Source organism: Prinia subflava, chromosome 4 (assembly GCF_021018805.1).
Source record: "Prinia subflava isolate CZ2003 ecotype Zambia chromosome 4, Cam_Psub_1.2, whole genome shotgun sequence".
Lineage (NCBI taxonomy): Eukaryota > Metazoa > Chordata > Aves > Passeriformes > Cisticolidae > Prinia > Prinia subflava.
In genome coordinates this window covers 51,814,502-51,832,325 of record NC_086250.1, presented here as the reverse complement: position 1 = coordinate 51,832,325, position 17,824 = coordinate 51,814,502, and the positions used below count along the sequence as shown (strand labels likewise).

Below are 17,824 nucleotides of genomic sequence, written 5' to 3'. Positions count from 1 at the left end.
AAGACTCCATTTCAAACTCTTGCCAAAGATTTTGAAGCTTCATTTCTCCTCCTCACTATGGTGCCAGTTGTCATCCTTCAATCCTGCCACTAGAACACACAAGGTATTTTTCAGTAGTAGCAGGGGATGCTCAGCATTTCTGTAAAACCTTTTCCAATTCATAATTTCTCCATTTACATCATGCCAAAAAGAATTACAGGCAGTCATCAGAAAGTCCATGATGCAAAAAACACATCTGTAGAGCACTTTACAGAAGTTACTTTTATTTGATGCATTTCAGAGCTGACTACATAATTCTACACCACCCAGGGCCTACATTTCATAAATTCAAGTGAAGATTTCTGTGAATTTATTTGAAGCTCAGCTCTTGTGCAGATCAAGCTATGTGTGTTCCATGTTGGCAACTCAAAAATATTCAAATTTATATATTCAAGATGAGTAGCATAAGTCTGAAAGCAATGACATCGTCCTGTGTTGCATGTGTAGGCATTTCTCACTGTCAGATATTCTTACAAACTCTGAGCAAAACACTCTCAGCAGGATTCAGTGTTCACCCTGTTTCATAAACTCCCTTCACCTTCATCTTTTAACTCCAGGATCCCAGAGCTCCCCCTGATCCAATGCTCAGCTCCAATACTGAAATTTAAAAGCCCAGATTTATGTGATGGTAAAAAGGTACAATAGTTATATGTCTTTAATGAAGAGCTGGCTTTACTTGCTGATAATGTTTTTCAGAGATTTTTTTTTCTCTTCTTTAAGGATTGCCTAAGAATATAAACTTTTGCTTTAGAAAACTTTCCAACATGTTAAGCTACTGAAAATGAGTATAGGCATTAGTGAACTTCTAAAGATTTATGGCATTTGCACAAGGAAAGCTGGATGTCTTCCTCAGAAGAAGCTGACATCTTTAAGGCAAAACCAGGAATTAAAAACACTCTCTAGCTGTTGAAAAAAACCCCTCAGACTTCAAGGAATAAAATTTCACAAAAAACGCCCCTTTTTGATTACCAAATGAATGCAAAATGATTTATTTTAAAAATCAGCTGCTTTAGAATTTATTGAAATCAAAAGAAACTTATAAGTCATTTTTTCAAGGGCAAGGCCTTCATGTTTTCTTCTGCTCTCTGCAAAAAAAGTTGCAGGTATTTATACTCCCTTTTTTATTTTTTTGGTGTTATATTTTTATTCTGATCATATCACCTTTCCCAAAATAATCTGTTTGATTTCTTTATTTTCTGATGCAAATTTTTATAAAATATTTTCTCATTTTTCACTTGGCCTGTTCTTCCTCCCCAGATGAACCAGGACATGACGTGACACTCAGATGTATTCTGCCATGGATAGAGCAGCTCTCTTTCCTTTGGCTCGTGTTTAGAAATTCTATTTTGTCATGTTTGCAGGCATTTGCTTGGTGGCCAGAACTGTTGGCTGAGCATGCAGAGAAGTTTTTATCTCTGTATTCTGTTGATATGGATTCAGCTCTCGAGGCACAGCCGCAGGACTCCTGGGACAGCTTCCCACTTTTCCAGCTGCTGAATAATGCCCTCAGAAATGACAGTAAGATCTTGATTTTTTTACCAACTGTTTGCATAAGATTTTTCAATGTATCCACACCTTAGAAATGTGTTTCTAAATAGGATAATGCTCAAAATAAAATTGAAAATGCCTGTTTTTGTGGTACATATCTTGGTGTTCCATTTCCTGCAAGCGGAGCAGTTTCTCTCTATCCTTGCCCCATTTCAATCCTTATTCTGGCTGTGCATTAACCACTTAGTATTCACAAATCACTCAGTTTTGAATCAATTATGTACAACTAATTTAAGAGGTATTGATAGTTTGCATTGACTCTATATTGCTTAAATAAAGCTGTAGTTTATATTTCCTTCTATACTACTTTCACAATAGTTATGTCTATAAAGTTTTGATAGCGTTAGCGTGAGTGGAATAAAATACACACAACAAATGTTCTGTTTGCAACCTTTGTTGGGCCAGGTGCAACTTCAGAAACTTATTTAAATTGCCACGGTTGCAATTGAGAAGGTTGCTGAAAAGGGTGCAGGAATTGTTCAGTCTTAGTGCAGATCTCAGAAGAGCTGGACTCCTGAAGGGTGGGTTGTGCACTACTTTAAATGGTATCTGATCATCTAAAATTCAGGTTAAAAATCTGAAGCCTATATTCAGATGGGACATTCAGCCTATTTTCCTACCATCATACATTTTCAGTTTAGTAAGCACATCTCTAGTTATGCTATTGTAATGGGTTAGCACTGGCCAGATGTTAATGCACCCATGAATATATGGTTTTTTCCCTAACAACTACTGTGGGATGTGATCAGGAACAGAGCAGAGCAGGCCCAAAAATTGAGAACAGAAAAACAAACTTTATTACATTACATAAGAACAGAAATAGAAAAGGGGGGAAAAAAAAACAACAACAGAAATTAAAATTTCCTAGAACATTTCTTCTCCTCCCCTAATTTCTACCCCTTAAATGTTACCCTCCATGGACCAAAAACCTAGGGTTTTAAATCAAACAATCAACACTCAAAAAAACTAATCTTCAATTCAGCAAGGGAGAGAAGAGTCTCTCTTGCACCCAGACTGCTCCTCAGAAAACACAGGTCCACCCTTATGGGTTTCCATGTCACCCGTGGCACCGCCCGGAGAAGTCTGCCAGGGTGACACTCTCTTTTCCATGTCCAGTGCTCTCACTACTGTCTATGGGCTAAAGCTGCATACAGGGCTCTTTTAAGGATGCTTGCATGCCGAGCTCTCCCCATCTTTCCCCTGGGGCTGAGGGTTTCCTCTCTGAGGGCAGAGGGCGCCACCACACCCTCTTCCTCTCTTCTCTGCTTGCTCCACTGCAGCAAGCTGAGCTGGCTACATCCACCCCACAATGCAGTTTATGTTCAAAAGAGACTCAAGTTCAGTCTATGGCTAACATTATGCAATAAAAGTCCAGCCTAAAAGCCACTCCTCTTCATCTCTGCCCATCTGGGGTTCTTTTCATCGTCCTTTATCATCTCAGTCCCAAGCTGTCTCTCTCTCTCTTCTGAAGCCACTAGCCATGAGAATCAATGTCTGGGAAAAGTTTCTTTCTGCCAAGCAAGGGTTAACAGTTTCTATCTCTCGGCAGGGTGCAGGCTCAGGCACTCCCAGGCTCAGCAACTCCCACCTGGCTGGGCATCTTCTCCCGGAGGGGGGAAGGGGAAGACACGGAAGGCACTTCCACAGTTTTCCACCCCTCCATCCTGGATGGGGCCAGCTCAGCTCCATTCCTGTTCACTCTCTCCCCCCCCCCCCGGGGCTCCAGCTTACCTCAGCCCAGCCGCATGGTTCCCCTCAGCCCTGCCACATGGTTCCCCTCAGCCCTGCCGCATGGTTCCCCTCAGCCCGGCCGCATGGTTCCCCTCAGCCCGGCCGCATGGTTCCCCTCAGCCCGGCCGCATGGTTCCCCTCAGCCCTGCTGCATGGTTCCCCTCAGCCCGGCCACATGGTTCCCCTCAGCCCGGCCGCATGGTTCCCCTCCCCCACTCAGCCTAAAGCTGAGCAGGGGAGGAGGCGAAGATATTTCCCTGCTGAAACCAGAACCTAAAAAAGGCAGACCCTCTGGGAGTCCTTGCTCTTAACCCCTTGTGATCTCAGAGGCATGTCGAAACCTCCCAGTGGCTACTCCAGGTGCCAGCATAAAACCTGACCACTGATTGGTTTGCTCACAACTTCCTAGAAAATTCACCTCCCCCTCAAACCAGGATAGCTATTACATGCACGTAAAACAATTCTTTGGTTTCTGAAAACTGTGTAGGTATTTTACAGTAGTCTTACATGAAGGATTTGGGACATCAATTTTAACTTTATTGTTGTGTCATTTGTGTTCCTTTGAGCTTTGGTTCCAACCTGAGAGAAGTGTTAGAAACAAACAAGGGTTGTTCTCACATGCAAGTGATTACTAAATAGGCTGCTGATTTTTCTTTCCTTAAAAGATTTCCTAAATTACTAGAATAGGCTTAAGAAAGACATTCTATGAAAATTTTCATGTTAAAGCAACTATTACAAATATTGTGGAACTTTAACTGAAGGACATCAAACAACTGTTGTATGAAATGTCACATCTGTATACCAATTTCAGTAATTCCCTAATGGTAATAGATATATTAAATGATAGTTTCTGGCAGGTGAAAGCCATCTGGAAAATTACACACTTTTTCTTTTTCCAGAATACTGGAAAGCAACCATGGAAATTAGTCACCTATTAATCAGTGGACATGTTAGCAAGTGGCAAGTGACCATTCTACCAAGAAACGATTCCCAAGTGGAACATACCTCAGTGCTTATTCTTTAATTAACAGCCTTTTCAGCTTGTAACTGCATTAAAAGCATTAGTAAGAGCTTCCCATGCTTATGTAATCAATTTTACAGTCTTACAAGTCTACATTCAAAAGAAATGATTCTGACTTCACCCTAAGGGAAAATCTTTTCCTGAAAACTATCACCTTCATAAGGATATATTTAGAAAAAAAAATCTAAAAAGGGAAAAACTGGAATGTGGTCTCATGAGGATAAAAAGGCTAGTGTTAATAATTAACAAGGAGAGTGAAGTGGAGTAAATTAACCATAATAGAGCCCACAGTGACTGGCAAAGTCACCTCTCATTATCAAAAAACTCATTAGGAAATGAAGAAGTGGAAATCCCACTGGGTTATTCTCACTCTCTGGCTATATCAGAGATTACTTTTCAGACTTCTTTCAAATCAAGAACAGTTAGGTCACCATATTGCATATTAGGTTAATCTTCACTGAAATTTGGAGGACTGACACCTGCATGTTATTCTATCTCAAGAGCATTAAATGAGCTCTAAACCTTTGGTGTATGAATCAGTTTTCATATAAACCTGACAGGAGAGAACTTCTAACAATAAAGAAACAATCTTACATTTACAGCATTAAAGAAAACTTGCAAGTAAAACTATTTTCATAACTACATCACTGAAGTATAATAAAAGAACCTCTGAGATATTCATCTGTATTAAAATAATAGTGAATGTTCTATATTACAATTTGAAAATCCTTGTGCAAGATTTGAGATGAATATTCAAAGTCAATATTCAATTAATAAGGAGGAAAGAAATGCCTTTTACATTTTGGTGTATATTTTTTCTATGAAAAGAGGGGAGTATGGGGAAGTCCTGACTGAAACTTCTCATTTCTTTCATGAAGGACTCCATTTTGCATCCCCTTAAGACTCTCTTTTTTTTTTTTTTTTTTTATCTTGTTCCACAAGGCGGAGTACATCAGTGATTGCATTCCTGTTTAGTCTAACTGAAGAACTTTAAAAAAAATGGAGGGAGGGAGGAAGATGATCTTCCCATCTTGTAAAATATTTCAGCTACATAAAGTAGCTGAACTAACAAAAAGTGATTTAAACTACAAAAAGCGATTTTAAAAAATTATATTCACTGTGGAAATGAATAATAGTTTTAAGATAAATTTCTTATGATTTTCAAATTGTAAATATTTGAAAAAATTATTGTAGCTGCCTTTATAATATACATTTTAATGACCTCCAGAGTTGCTATTGTCCACACACAATTACTCCTGACTCTGTAAAGGTTTGCAGATTGTACAGTGATAGCAGTACTCAATATCTCTCTATGATATCAGAATTATTTTTTCCAGAATTAAATATTCATAAAGGGAAGAAGAACTTAGCTGTCCCAGGATTGTGTCTTATTTTCTGTAGTTACTGTGCTACTTTTTGTCCACAGAGCCTATAAATTGTGTTATGAAGGGGCCTGCTTTAGAGGGCAATTTACTTTCTGTAGTTATTTAATTATTCAGATTAATCTGGTTTTTAGTGCCCGAAAGACAGACATATTAATTCCTCTTCATTTAACATGCTGTGAGTGACATATTTTAGTGGCATATGCCTAGCTAGATGAATTGTCTAGATATTTTGCTTGTTTTAGAGGTTTTCCCACTCTGTATTCAGTATTCTGACCATTTCCTCACCAAGTTTTCTCTTCAAGTGTCCCTTACTGACACTTTGTCCTGTGCTATAGCTCAGCACTATTGCATCCTTGGCACGAACCGGTCAGAACCAGGAGCGTTGGAAAGGTAACTGATGATCCGCATTCCCCCTCCAAGCGTTACTCACTGGAATGTTTGTGCACTGCTCTCACTGTGCCACGGTCTGCTCTGACTGGCAGAGTCTGATGAAGCTGATTTAGGAAAAACAGCATGCTGAGTGTTAGCCTCTTGAAAGGGATTCTCTGATAGGTTTTTTGGCATATTTGTTGCTAGTAGCAGAAGAGCAAACACCACCAAAGACAGAATCATCACCTTCCTGCTTTGTTACAGCCTGTGTACTACTTTTGGACTAGGATTTATGTATAATATTGTGCTCTGTCTTAAGCTACAGGGTAGAGTTAGAAAACAGCTTGGAATTGAGGTAATCAGAGCAAACTGTATACCCACCCCAATACCTCAAACCTTACACTTCTCATTCATTGTAGAGGGTATCTTTTCTTAGACTGGGGACTCAGACCTATTAGGAGCTTGAATGTTATGTTTGAAATCATAACATACCTTCACATAAAAGCTACATGTCTTGGTTACTGATACTGAGAGTTTAGCTGCATTATGCCTTTCCAGAATATTCAGTAATCATTTTTCCTAATGGGACTTTACACAAAGGTAAATTGTGCAACAATCTGTTTATGTCACTCCATTTTGTAAAGTTTAAATAAATTTTAACCTTGCTTTGGCAAAGTAAACCTCTAAAATTCCCTTTTTAAAATATGTCTTATTTGTAAAAAAACAAGATAATTTCCATATAAATTGGGACACTTGCAATTTTTACTGCCGTTTAACTTAGCTGATCGAGAAATTCTCTGTGGAGGCAGAATTTAAATAGCAAATGAATGGGAATACATACTTTCTTTTCACACGTCATTGGTTGAGTTCCAATTGCTACAAATATAATATGGATCCTCAAGGATATTTCCATCTTGAAATATACTCCTTCTTATTTTGGATTCAAAAACATACAAGAAAATTCAAGTTATTTTTTCCATAGAATCCTATGAAGCGCAGGATATTTACAGACTCTCTGACAGAGTGCTAGTTTTGTCAAAGAAAAAGAGACTCATGTTAATCTGTGTCGTTCTTCCCTGCCTTTGATTCTGCAGAAGCTCTCAAGGACACCATGACATGCTGACGCCAGGATAACTCTTAAGATGTGCCTGTAATAGTAAAAGCAATAGAAGGAAGTCTCACTTCTTCTGTGGTATACAGGCACAGTAGATTTATTTCCTACTGTTAGAGATGAAACCTCATTCCAGCACCGAATAACTAGACTTTAGATTCATCTCTGATATTTTCTTGTCATACATTAATATATTTCAGCTAATATATTTCCTAATATGGAAAAAAAAAGTGATCATTTTCTTCTTCAATATTTCAAGAATATCTACTTCAGGGTTCTGTTTCTGTTCCCATAATGTGTTTTCCTTTAATATTGCCTAAGCATTACCTTGCTTTGGCATAGGCTTTCTTTTTATTGTTGCTTGTGTGAATATGAGATGGCTCATATGAAGAGGGTGTGGGGTGCCTATATTGAAAAGACAATGGAGAATTAAGCTGCATAGCTTTGAAGACAAGTGGTAGTTGAGGGATCTGAAGTGTGGATTTCTTCAAGGGTCTCTTGTTTCCCTCCTGCTTTGAAGCACAGATGGTACCTTTTGGCAAGATCAGTTTTAATCATAGGGTAGAGTGCCCTGAGTCTGATGATGATACTCGGCTAGATCACTTATCCCTGTGCTCCCAGTTCTTTCTCTGCCCTGCACGAATCCTTGATGGAGATCTCCAAATGGGTAAAACAGAGCTGCCATGTCCTGAACCCTGGGAAAACAGAATGCTCAGGGAGTTGTTGATCCAAGACAGTTCTCTTATGAGTGTGTACCCATATACAGAGGAAATTCCATGGAGGTGAAGTGACAATAAGTCTTGGCATAATTTTGGAAAATTTCACTTCCCTGTAAAGACTGGTGTCATGATGTTAGGAAAATTATTCAGCTTTTCAAGCTGAACCACCGTTATTGCTTGTGACTTCTTAAAATTTCATACTGGCTTCAAAATAACAAGTCACCCTCCTGCCCATGAGGCTTCATTACTGTAATTCCCAGAGCAGTGCTTGTAGCAGAGCATTTCTGCGGTGTGCTCAGAAAACATTGAGCTATAAGCTTATCCCTTCAAGTAACTGTGACTGCCTGATTAATCACAGTTCTTCACTGGTTCACTATAAAGCAGCAAGATTGATTTAATTGGCACAGTTGTATTCTTGTTATTTTTCAACTCAAAGTTGCCTTGAAAACTCAGCCTAATATGCAAATGAATCCCAGCAACCTGTTGTTTCTCAAAGGCAGTGCTCCTCAGCTGTCTACTGTGCAACCTTTGTATTAATATCCCAATCCTCCTCAGTCAGTTTTGTTGCTGGTAAAAGGTGCTGTAGTTTTAAGATATATAAAACAATTATAAACAGAGAAAAATAGCACTGTTTTAAATTCCTGATATATAAATAATAAGACAGACCTAACTAGTTAACAATCATTTTGAAAAGCGGTGTAAATAATGGACTCACAGGTACTCTCAAGGGTGGATTCTCAAGTGTTTAATAAAGAGATGATCCTACACCTCTGCCTTTTTCTCAGTGGAAACACTAATAATCCCTGCCTGCTACCTGGCTGCCTGTTTTTATAAAACTTCACATATCTGGTATCTCTATCCCTGTGTCTAAAGTGGTTGGAAATTAGCTGAAAGTTAAAAATTCTTAGCAAGAAAGGCAGTTACACAAAACCAGAGAGAGCTGATCATATAATATTGTTTCCTCAGGTAAAGGTGATTGATATAGTATTTCCTATTACCCTGAAAGGATGTTTTCAAGAAAAGTGTTTTTTGCTTTCAGATCACTGTATTCAGGAAAAAAAGTAACATAATGTCCAGACATTCAGCAGCAAGGGCACATCCTTGCAGTACAAGTAGCAACAGGGGACAGAAACTCGATGGCAAGTTTTCCTTGTAGTCTCCATCTCTCACAGGTTCAATTTGGGCTGGACATCATTCAGGAATGGAAGGCAAAGTAGCTTCTGGAAGTTATAGAAATTACTTTGACATGTTAGACATGGAGTGGCATTAGTAGTAGAACAAAAGGGATTGTCATTTTAAAGGATGGTGTCCACGATGAGTCCTGTGACCCAGGCTTGTCTACTTAGGAAGAGGAGGAAGCTTCCTCAAAATGTGGTTTTGGTGCCTGTCCAATTATACAAGGAGTCTGTATGCTGGAATAGGTGGGAGGAGAATTCTACAAAAGCATTTAAAACAACAGAATACAGACGAGAGAAAATGAGGATTGCCAAGATCATGAAAATTTCTCTCTGTGGCTGAGCTTCTATGATTTCCATATACATATGGAAATATTCTTGTAGGTCCTAATAACAGTGCTAGATTAAAGGGTGAACACAGACACATTCAAAACATGAAACATATATTCCCTTGGTGTGTTGGGACATCAGAGTGATAAGAGTTAGCGTTTGCTGAGAGAACACCTCAGGGAATAGAGAGACAAGCAACCTAATTTTCAGATTTTGAGCATGTTCAGTTTGCATGTGTATGCAGTTTTTCATGTAATAAGTCCCATTTGCGAAGTAGGTAATATTCTACCGCTTATGGATGGCAATCAAATACTTTTTTCCCTTTGTTTGGGTATTTTTTGTTCTGTCTTGGCACAGAAGTAATGAACGAAGTTCAGCAAAACATATTATTAATTTTAAGGAGATGCAAAAAGGTTCAGGTTCAGTAAAGAACTTCAGTATATACCTAGTTTTCATTACACTGTCCTTATGGAACACTTCATTTATCTTTTCTGAATTGTATTTCAGACACAAGCTAGATCTTATAATGCCTTTGTGTACTAAAACATTTTAAGATACACTTCTTCCTCGAACAAAAGGTCTGACATTTTTGTCTCTTGTTTGTTTTTTAAAGCACTTTTGTGCAATGGAAAGTTTCATAAGCACTTGCAAGAAATTTTTGTTCCCATGGTCGTCCGCTACATTGATCTCATGGAATCATCAATTGCCCAGTCCATTCACAGAGGTCTTGAACAAGAGTCATGGCAACCTGTCAAGTAAGTGCTTTTTACAAAATCTGAACAAAGCACCTGCCTGTAGCTTTCTGTCTAATAAGGGGTTCTCCCCTGTTGTCCTCTAAATATTCTATTTTTTATTGTATTCCTACATTGTTTATTTCTTCACAGGAGCATCACCAACAGTCTTCCTAATGTAGCTCTTCCAAAAGTTCCAAGTTTGCCTCTTAATCTTCCACAAATACCTAACTTTACTACACCAACCTGGATGACTTCTTTGTATGACTCCACGTGTGTATTCTTCAATAACTTTCTGACTGTATGTCAGCTCTGCATGGCCTTGCTAGTGTTCTGTGCAGCTGTATTTGGATTGCATGGTGTTTATCCTCTCTTAGCTGGAAATTGTTGTTTCTTGGGACTGAGCCAAGCATGGACTGTTAGTGAGTTGCGCTTTCTAGTGCATTAAAATGTAGCAGTTTTAAACCTGGTAACTTAGAAAATCAACTTGGCAAAGGTCTGCCATAGCAGGAATGATGTTTAATACTCTAAACAACCTAATGACTTCTTTGAATTAATAAGCAGTGGAGAACCTTTTGGATGATTGATTTTAGATGGTGGTTTTGTAAAATGAGGCAACCCATTATATTTTTTGCATGGGTTTGAATAACTCATTTTATAGTGGTTCTGAAAGTAATTGATTGTAAATATTGCCATCAGATTAAATATCCATGTTACAGTAGGAAAATAGTAAAATGTTAATAAGTGCCAAGAATAGAAGTACATCCCTTTCTTTGTCTGCTTGAAAAAAAAATATTTCTTTCTGATTTTTCCCCAATATCTCAGTGCTCTGTGGGAATATTCCCATTGTTACAAGTCTGATTTCTGCGTGAGGACACATTAATATATGTTAGAGAAAGGCTCAAGAAATTTAGCAGAAGTTATATTAGGAAAACATGAATGTGAAATTGTTCAAAAAACACACATTAAAAACACATATGTTGAAATTATCATTTCAAGACAAGTGTGGTCTTTTCAAATTTTATGACAGACTCCTAAATAGTATTAGATCTATTTCTGCAAAAGATAATACAGTCTTAGAATACCATGTTAAAAGGGTATTGTATCATCCAGCTTTTCTTGGCTAAAGCATGGTCTACGATGGCCTAGCACCCTGTCCAGACAAATTTCAAAAATGTGCAATGCTGGGGAATCCACCATTTCCTCTGGAGGAGATTATTCCAATGGCTGATTTCCTTATTTTGAAAAATTTCCTCTACTTTCTAATCGGAAACTCCCCAGAAGTAACTCAAGCCCATTATCCCTTGTCTTGTTCATGTGAGTCCTTGTAAAAAGGGGTATTATGATTGTTGTTCTGCTGTTAATTCCCCTAAAAAGTGACAGAATTCCTCTTAATCATTGGCTTTGGTGCCTTTTGTATTTACTATAGTAATGCTAGGTTTCTCCTGATGTGCTTATGCAAGTCATTTCAGCTTTGAATACAAACTAATTGGCCTTCTGGAACTGAAATTCCTTTCTGTTATGCCCCGGTTTTCAAAGGTCACTTTTTTTTAAAGAATAGCTTTCAGAGTTAAGAGTTGCTAATCTTGGATGTGCTCTTGTAGTCTGCTTTCTAGCAGCTCCATCCAGAAAAAATAAATTTTCTAGATGAAATTCCATGTATTTTGAATACTGAATTTATAATTAATACAGATTTTGATTGGAGGATTATGGTTGTAGATCTTTCCTAAATGAAGGGTTTGCTGCATCAATATATTCCTAGACTCTGTTGTCAAAAGACATGAAAGCATAGTAAAATTGAGTCATGGGCTCCTCCCTCTTGCACATGTTCTTATATTTAGTTTCATGGTACGTATGACCCAGTATGCATAAAATCCTAAGCCAGCCAGTGAGGTTTTCGTAGCACTTGGTGAGCAGTGAGGTTGGCATGCTGTAAGCACTCACCAGAAGCAGCTCTCATTCTGCTGCTTTTCAAGAGAAGTGGGCGTGAGCAGTGTCTCTTACTGTGGTTGTGACCTTTGTAAGGCCCCCATCCCCTTTCAGCCACCTCACACAGCATTCAAGCAGAGATCTGCCATGGTGCTGTCTCTGATGGAGGTACCTCTTCATGTTCTTTCCCCAAAACATAGAGCTTTGAGGTTATATTTATAAACTATGTGTGTATTGATAGTCTCGATCGCAGGCAGCATTAAGTTACCTTTGTAATACTGTGGTATTCAGGCAGTATTTTAAGAATCAGCCTATCTGCATTCTACTGAAGAGGCAAGTAAGTTCTCAGAATGGTCATGTATTTGGGTAAAAAAAAACCAAAAAACAATAGCACTGCAAGCCACTTGTTCCTTCTCCCACGCTAAGAAGTTTCCTTTTTCCTTCTGGTAATGGTGGCTCAGTTTCTGGTACAGGAAGTGGGTCACTTTCACTATTATGTAAAAGAAAGGAGGAGAGTTTTATTTTCTGCCTCTTCTCCCATCTCAGCTTTTTCAGGGAGAACTCACTAGTTAAATTCTTCCACAAGGAGTAACCCAATATATAATACCTGCTAAGGTATACTTCCACAAGGAGTAACCCAAAAATACCTGCTAAGCAAAATCCAGAGCTTCTTGACAGTTTTCCTTTTCAAGGTGATGAGCACCCCAGCTTAGATGGACTAGAGGGGTACACTGAATTATACATATAGTCAGCAGAGTCATCTAATTCAGGAGCACAAGTAGACTCCTTCTGTCCACTGCTTCCCTCAAGTCTTTCCCAATTCACCGTGCTTGCTCCTCCTGGCCACAAAACTGGTGATTTGGCAAGAAGATGACTATGTGTATATCAGAGTTCTATTGGACTTTCCTTTTTCTCTTTGGAAGGGATGATTTTTGATAATTGATAATTAATCATTATCAATTTGAATTACACAATAAAGAATTTAGAGTCAGAAAGAATGAAAATGAGTAGTCTGTGGGTCAACTGTGTTAAAGGCTGCTAAAGTCCTCTGTCTCTTTTATCTTCAATAGAAAGAGATTTATTATTCTCCAAACTTTACTAATGTTTGTGTCCATGCTCTCAAGCTCATGTTTAAGTATATTCATATTCAATAGAGCTATTATGTGCCTACATAATAATTTCACTGAAGAGAAAGAAGTGAAAATATATTCACAGTTGGGCATCCATTTGTGTGCTTTATTAATAAAAATAGATTTTCCCCATTTTCACTTTAAAGTTGCTACAACTCTCTTGAGCATTACCAGCAAAGATTGTTTATATTTTTTTAATTAATTGTTTCTTTTTTTTGTCCTTGATCATTTGTTTTGGAACAATAAATATATGCTACTTATAAGTTTATTTAGCAAGATCATTGCCTTCTTCCAAGATAATTTTCTTTTTTGGCATTGGAAAGTGAGATATGAAAAGGGGAAATTGTTATGAGTAGTAGTCTGTTTTTCTTGATTGGTCTCTGGAGAACATAATTCAGAGGACATGTTGGCTAGACATTTAGGGCACTGTGGATTACTGTTCCATTTGGCTGAAGATAATCTTAAAGAGCAAAAATGTTTGAATATTCTGTAAAAGCTTTCAAGCAGCCACAATCAGTTTTTTCTTACTCACTTATTCAAATAAACTATTTTAAATTGCTCTTCATATTTTAAATACAAATTTTTTGCGTCTTCTGGACTTGGCTTTTAAGTTAAATATTTGGATGATTTTAATTGTTTGTGGTTTAATTTATAGATTATTCTTTTCAGTGCAGATGTTACATAGTGTCACTAACCAGAACTAGTGTAGATACACACCTGAGGTTCTCTGTTGCTATCTGGTGCCAGTCTAAACATCAGCTTCAGGAAATTTCAAGGCTGGAGAAACCTGGAATGAGATATATGCTTGTAGGAGAATAGTCTTGTCTTGTCTTCCACTCAGAAGCAACATCAAAGGAAATGTGTCTTCTATATTCTTCCTGCTGTGGCTCAGCTATAATGAGTGATGAGAGAGACAAGGCTGGAGCAGTCCCAGTGCTCCAATAATGATGCAGAGGGAGTTGGTCTGAATATGTCTGAGCTCCTGTGCTGGACCTCTCTGTGTATTTGTGAGTGCTGAATGAGTCAGGAGTGCCACATACATTCCTGTCACAGAGCTTTATCTCCAGTAAAGTGCTAGGAGGCCATGGCCTGCATTTCTAAGGATGGGTATTTAAAAGTATAGCCATAGGACTGATGGCATAGTGAAATCTGGCTGATCTGCTTTCTCTGGAATAAGGAGTTTTGAATATCTTGGTCCTATTGAGCATTCTGGAAGACAAATTTATATTGTGGGGCAAATTTCTTTCCTTCCAAAAATATTAATATACAGTAAGAAAGAAGACTTAACTTGTTTTGGTTGCTTGATCCTTGAGCCTCACTCTTGAGCTAAGAGAAGTCATGGGGTAGCTCTGTCCTCAATGTCTTTGAGGGACTTGACATTAACTGATGCTTGCAAAAGTTCTGCTCCATCCCTCCACTTCATCTGCTGGTGAAAAGTGGAGAGATGGGGCAGAGTGCAACTGACACTGAAATTACTGAAAATCCTGTTCTGTTGAAGAAATTGTCTTTCTCAGCCCTGAATATATATTTTGAGACAGCATAAAGAATAAAACCCTGGAGTTCACAAGCTGGAGGCTGACAAGAGATGTAGTGCTTGTGCCATGTTTTGTAAGAGGTCCTCACAAAAGGCTAGTGGGTAGGATCTCAGTAGTAACCTTAAAGAAAAATCGCAGTCATTTGTAAAATGATCATCCCTGTCCTTGGTATATTATAGAAGAATTGAAACCAGCTGCTTTTGAATCTTTTGGTTGATTGATAATATTCTTAGATATTTAATACTTATATTTTCATATCCCAAGCCACCCTATGGAGTTTCATATGTAGTCAAGAAATTATTCATTCTGCATTTACTCTGGAGTCATTTGTGGAAGTATCTTGCAACCAGTGTACTTTATTAGTGGACTGTTTGGCTAATTGCTACTGCTTACATGCCTGGCAAGCCCAGTGGGAAGCTGCCTCTTTCAGCTGTCAGTGGATAAGTGAATTAAGGCTGCATGCCTAGGAGGCTATATGATGTCTTTTTCTTTTTTTTTTTTTCTTTTTCTTTTTCTTTTTTTTTTTTTTCTTTTTTTTTTCTTTTTTTTTTTCTTTTTTTTTTCTTTTTTTCTTTTTTTTTTTTTCTGCATTCAGTGGGATGTAAGAGCTAAAGACATAAAATCATTTAAAAGGGACCTCTGAAGATTCCTGGTCCACTTTCCCAATCAAAGTGTGACCAAGTGCAAAGTTAAATTCCCATTAGAAAAAATGGGAATATAATAGGATGCTCATAATATTTGCCTCTTTTAATCCCTGATAACCTTCTCTTACTGCCATAACCTGGTTAATAAGAATGGACAACTAGAAAGTATCTGAAAGGTTGTCTTGGCCAGCGAAGCAGGCGAGTTTGTGCTTAATTTTAAAACTATGGATAACTATTACAGTTTTAAAAGAAAGAATGTCAATTCAGTTTCCTGGTTGATCAATATTATTCCCTTCTTTAGAGCAAAGTAGCTTTACCATAAACATTCAAATAAAAACTTTAAGCCAACAATGTCTCCTGTCCCTTCACAAAAAGAAAAGGTTTTCAAATTATGGATACAGATTCAGTCTTGATTTGAATACCAGAATTGCTCCTGTGCCAGGAAGACATAAAATCTGAGTTTAGCTCTTCTTTTGCAGCATTTAGCACACAGACTAGACATTTGGTTTTGGATGTGTAAATCAGGAACAAACAATTTCTGTTGTAGCACTTTATTTTCTTTCCTCATCTAATTAGTATAATGTGTTAGTCAAATTCAAATGTCACTGCACAATGTTGAATAAAAAATTGAAGGATGAAAACTCAAAATTATATGAAAAGAGAACAAATAAATTAGTGTTTCTCACAGAATGAATTCTTCCATTAACCTTTGCTTGTTATTGCATTTATTATAATTGTGAAACTTTATTTGGTAGTCTAATTAAACAAAATTAGAGTGGCTACTACTACAATGTAGTAGTAAACAAAGTAGTAAATGTACATAAAAATATATTTATGTTATTATGAATACATTAGTCCTCCTGAGTCCTAAAGAATTTCCTTTGTAATTCCATCAGGCAAAAAAGAAACACTATGGGAGAATAAAAAATGGCTAAATTTTGTGATCTGATGATGAAAATGATTAGGTTTTTTTCTTGAGAAAGTTTGGTTTGTTTTCTAGAAAATACGTGTTTTTATCAACACTTATAAATACTGAGATTGTCCCATTTCTGTCCCCATATGATTTGTCTTATTTTTTACCTCAATCATCTCAAAACTTGATTTAGTCACTTTTGAATCAGATAAAGTCTAAACAAAGCATCTACAGCTTCACTCACTGCCAGCGTACACAGCAGATGCAATGATATCTTCAATATTTGCTTGTCATATAACTGAAAAAGCAGTCTAACAGGATGCTAACTTTTCCAGAAGTTTGGGTTGTTATTTTCTTTCTATTCCTTAATTAAACTTAGTGATGTATGTAAGTGGTCCCTCAACAGGTAGAACTCCTGTGCAAGTTGTAACCTTAGCAGTCCCATGGGCCTTTTTCCTGTTTCTGCTGTTTTCTTTCAGGACCACAATACAACACTAAATTAACAGTTACTGTGTAACATAAGTGGGGAAAATATCGAAATAATATTGAAAAAGCCTAAAAAGAGTATTGGAACTGTGGAGTCTCCTGCTGTGCACCATGAGGGTGTCAAACCCTGCACCACTGAAGCCAGAGGCAGAGCTGGTGGCTCAGAGGCAGGAGCCCTGCTCCCAGCTTGGCACTGCCTGCCTGTCCCCCGGCCCGGCCCGGAGCCGCGCTGGGCGCTGCAGTGACAGCGCTGGCTGGGGCCGCCGTGGGGCAGAGGAGCAAGGGGAGAGGGGGTGTGTGTGGAAGGGGATGGGTGCGGGTGTGAGACTGGGGCAGTGCTCCTGCTGCAGCCCTGCTGCAGCTTCAGAGCCCTGAACAAGAGCAGTGCTCTAATTCACCTCTCTGCCTCTGCTGACCCGGCGTGACCCGGTGGCAGTGCTGCTGTCTGAGGGGTGCAGTAGGTGGTCAGATATTAGAGGTCCTCTCTGTTTTCATTTCATTTGTTTCTGAATCTGACCCTTCTCTGCCCTGAGCACAATCAGTGCTCACTGATTCCTTCAGTGAGAGCTGGGGTCACTTAACACCTTGATAATTCTGTTCTTTAGCATAAGGCAGAAGAAACAAAATGATAGTAGTGACGACGTATTTAAACTGTTTGGATCTGAAATGGGACTGTCAGGCTGAGTTTTGGTTGCTTGTGCCACTCACATCCTGGAATTCAATGTTGCATAGTATACACTAATCTAAACGGTAGCTCAGGCATAGCAGTACAAGACATCATGAAAATGTAATTAATCTGTGTTGACTGTGGAAGTGTAAATGAATTTACTGCTTAGTTTAGCTTTAAGTTGTTGCACTTTATCACAAGCAATTGTATTTAAATTTAGCAGCCAAACCGGGGGGGAGAACTTTAAAACATTATGGGCAGTCTGAGGTGGTATAGAGCCATATTAATCTGCTGGTTTTGTTTGTATACACCAATTTCTTTAAATAGTTTCTCTTCTCTGTTTTTTTTCCCCACCTGGATC

At 38.2% G+C, this 17,824-nt stretch overlaps 1 protein-coding gene across 3 annotated transcripts in view; it reads left to right on the top strand.

Moving 5' to 3' along the window:
* Positions 1-17,824, top strand: part of CADPS2 (calcium dependent secretion activator 2) — a 288,930-nt gene that overhangs the window by 229,026 nt on the left and 42,080 nt on the right. For 2 of the 3 annotated variants that reach the window (XR_010080295.1, XM_063396762.1), the window contains exons 18-20: positions 1,401-1,557; positions 10,042-10,183; positions 10,313-10,432. Coding sequence is in view for 2 of the 3 variants with exons in the window: in XM_063396762.1 (XP_063252832.1) it covers positions 1,401-1,557; positions 10,042-10,183; positions 10,313-10,432 (419 nt within the window). In the remaining variant the exon portion in view is untranslated. The remainder of the gene's footprint in view (positions 1-1,400; positions 1,558-10,041; positions 10,184-10,312; positions 10,433-17,824) is intronic. The other variant, XM_063396763.1, reaches the window with a different exon arrangement.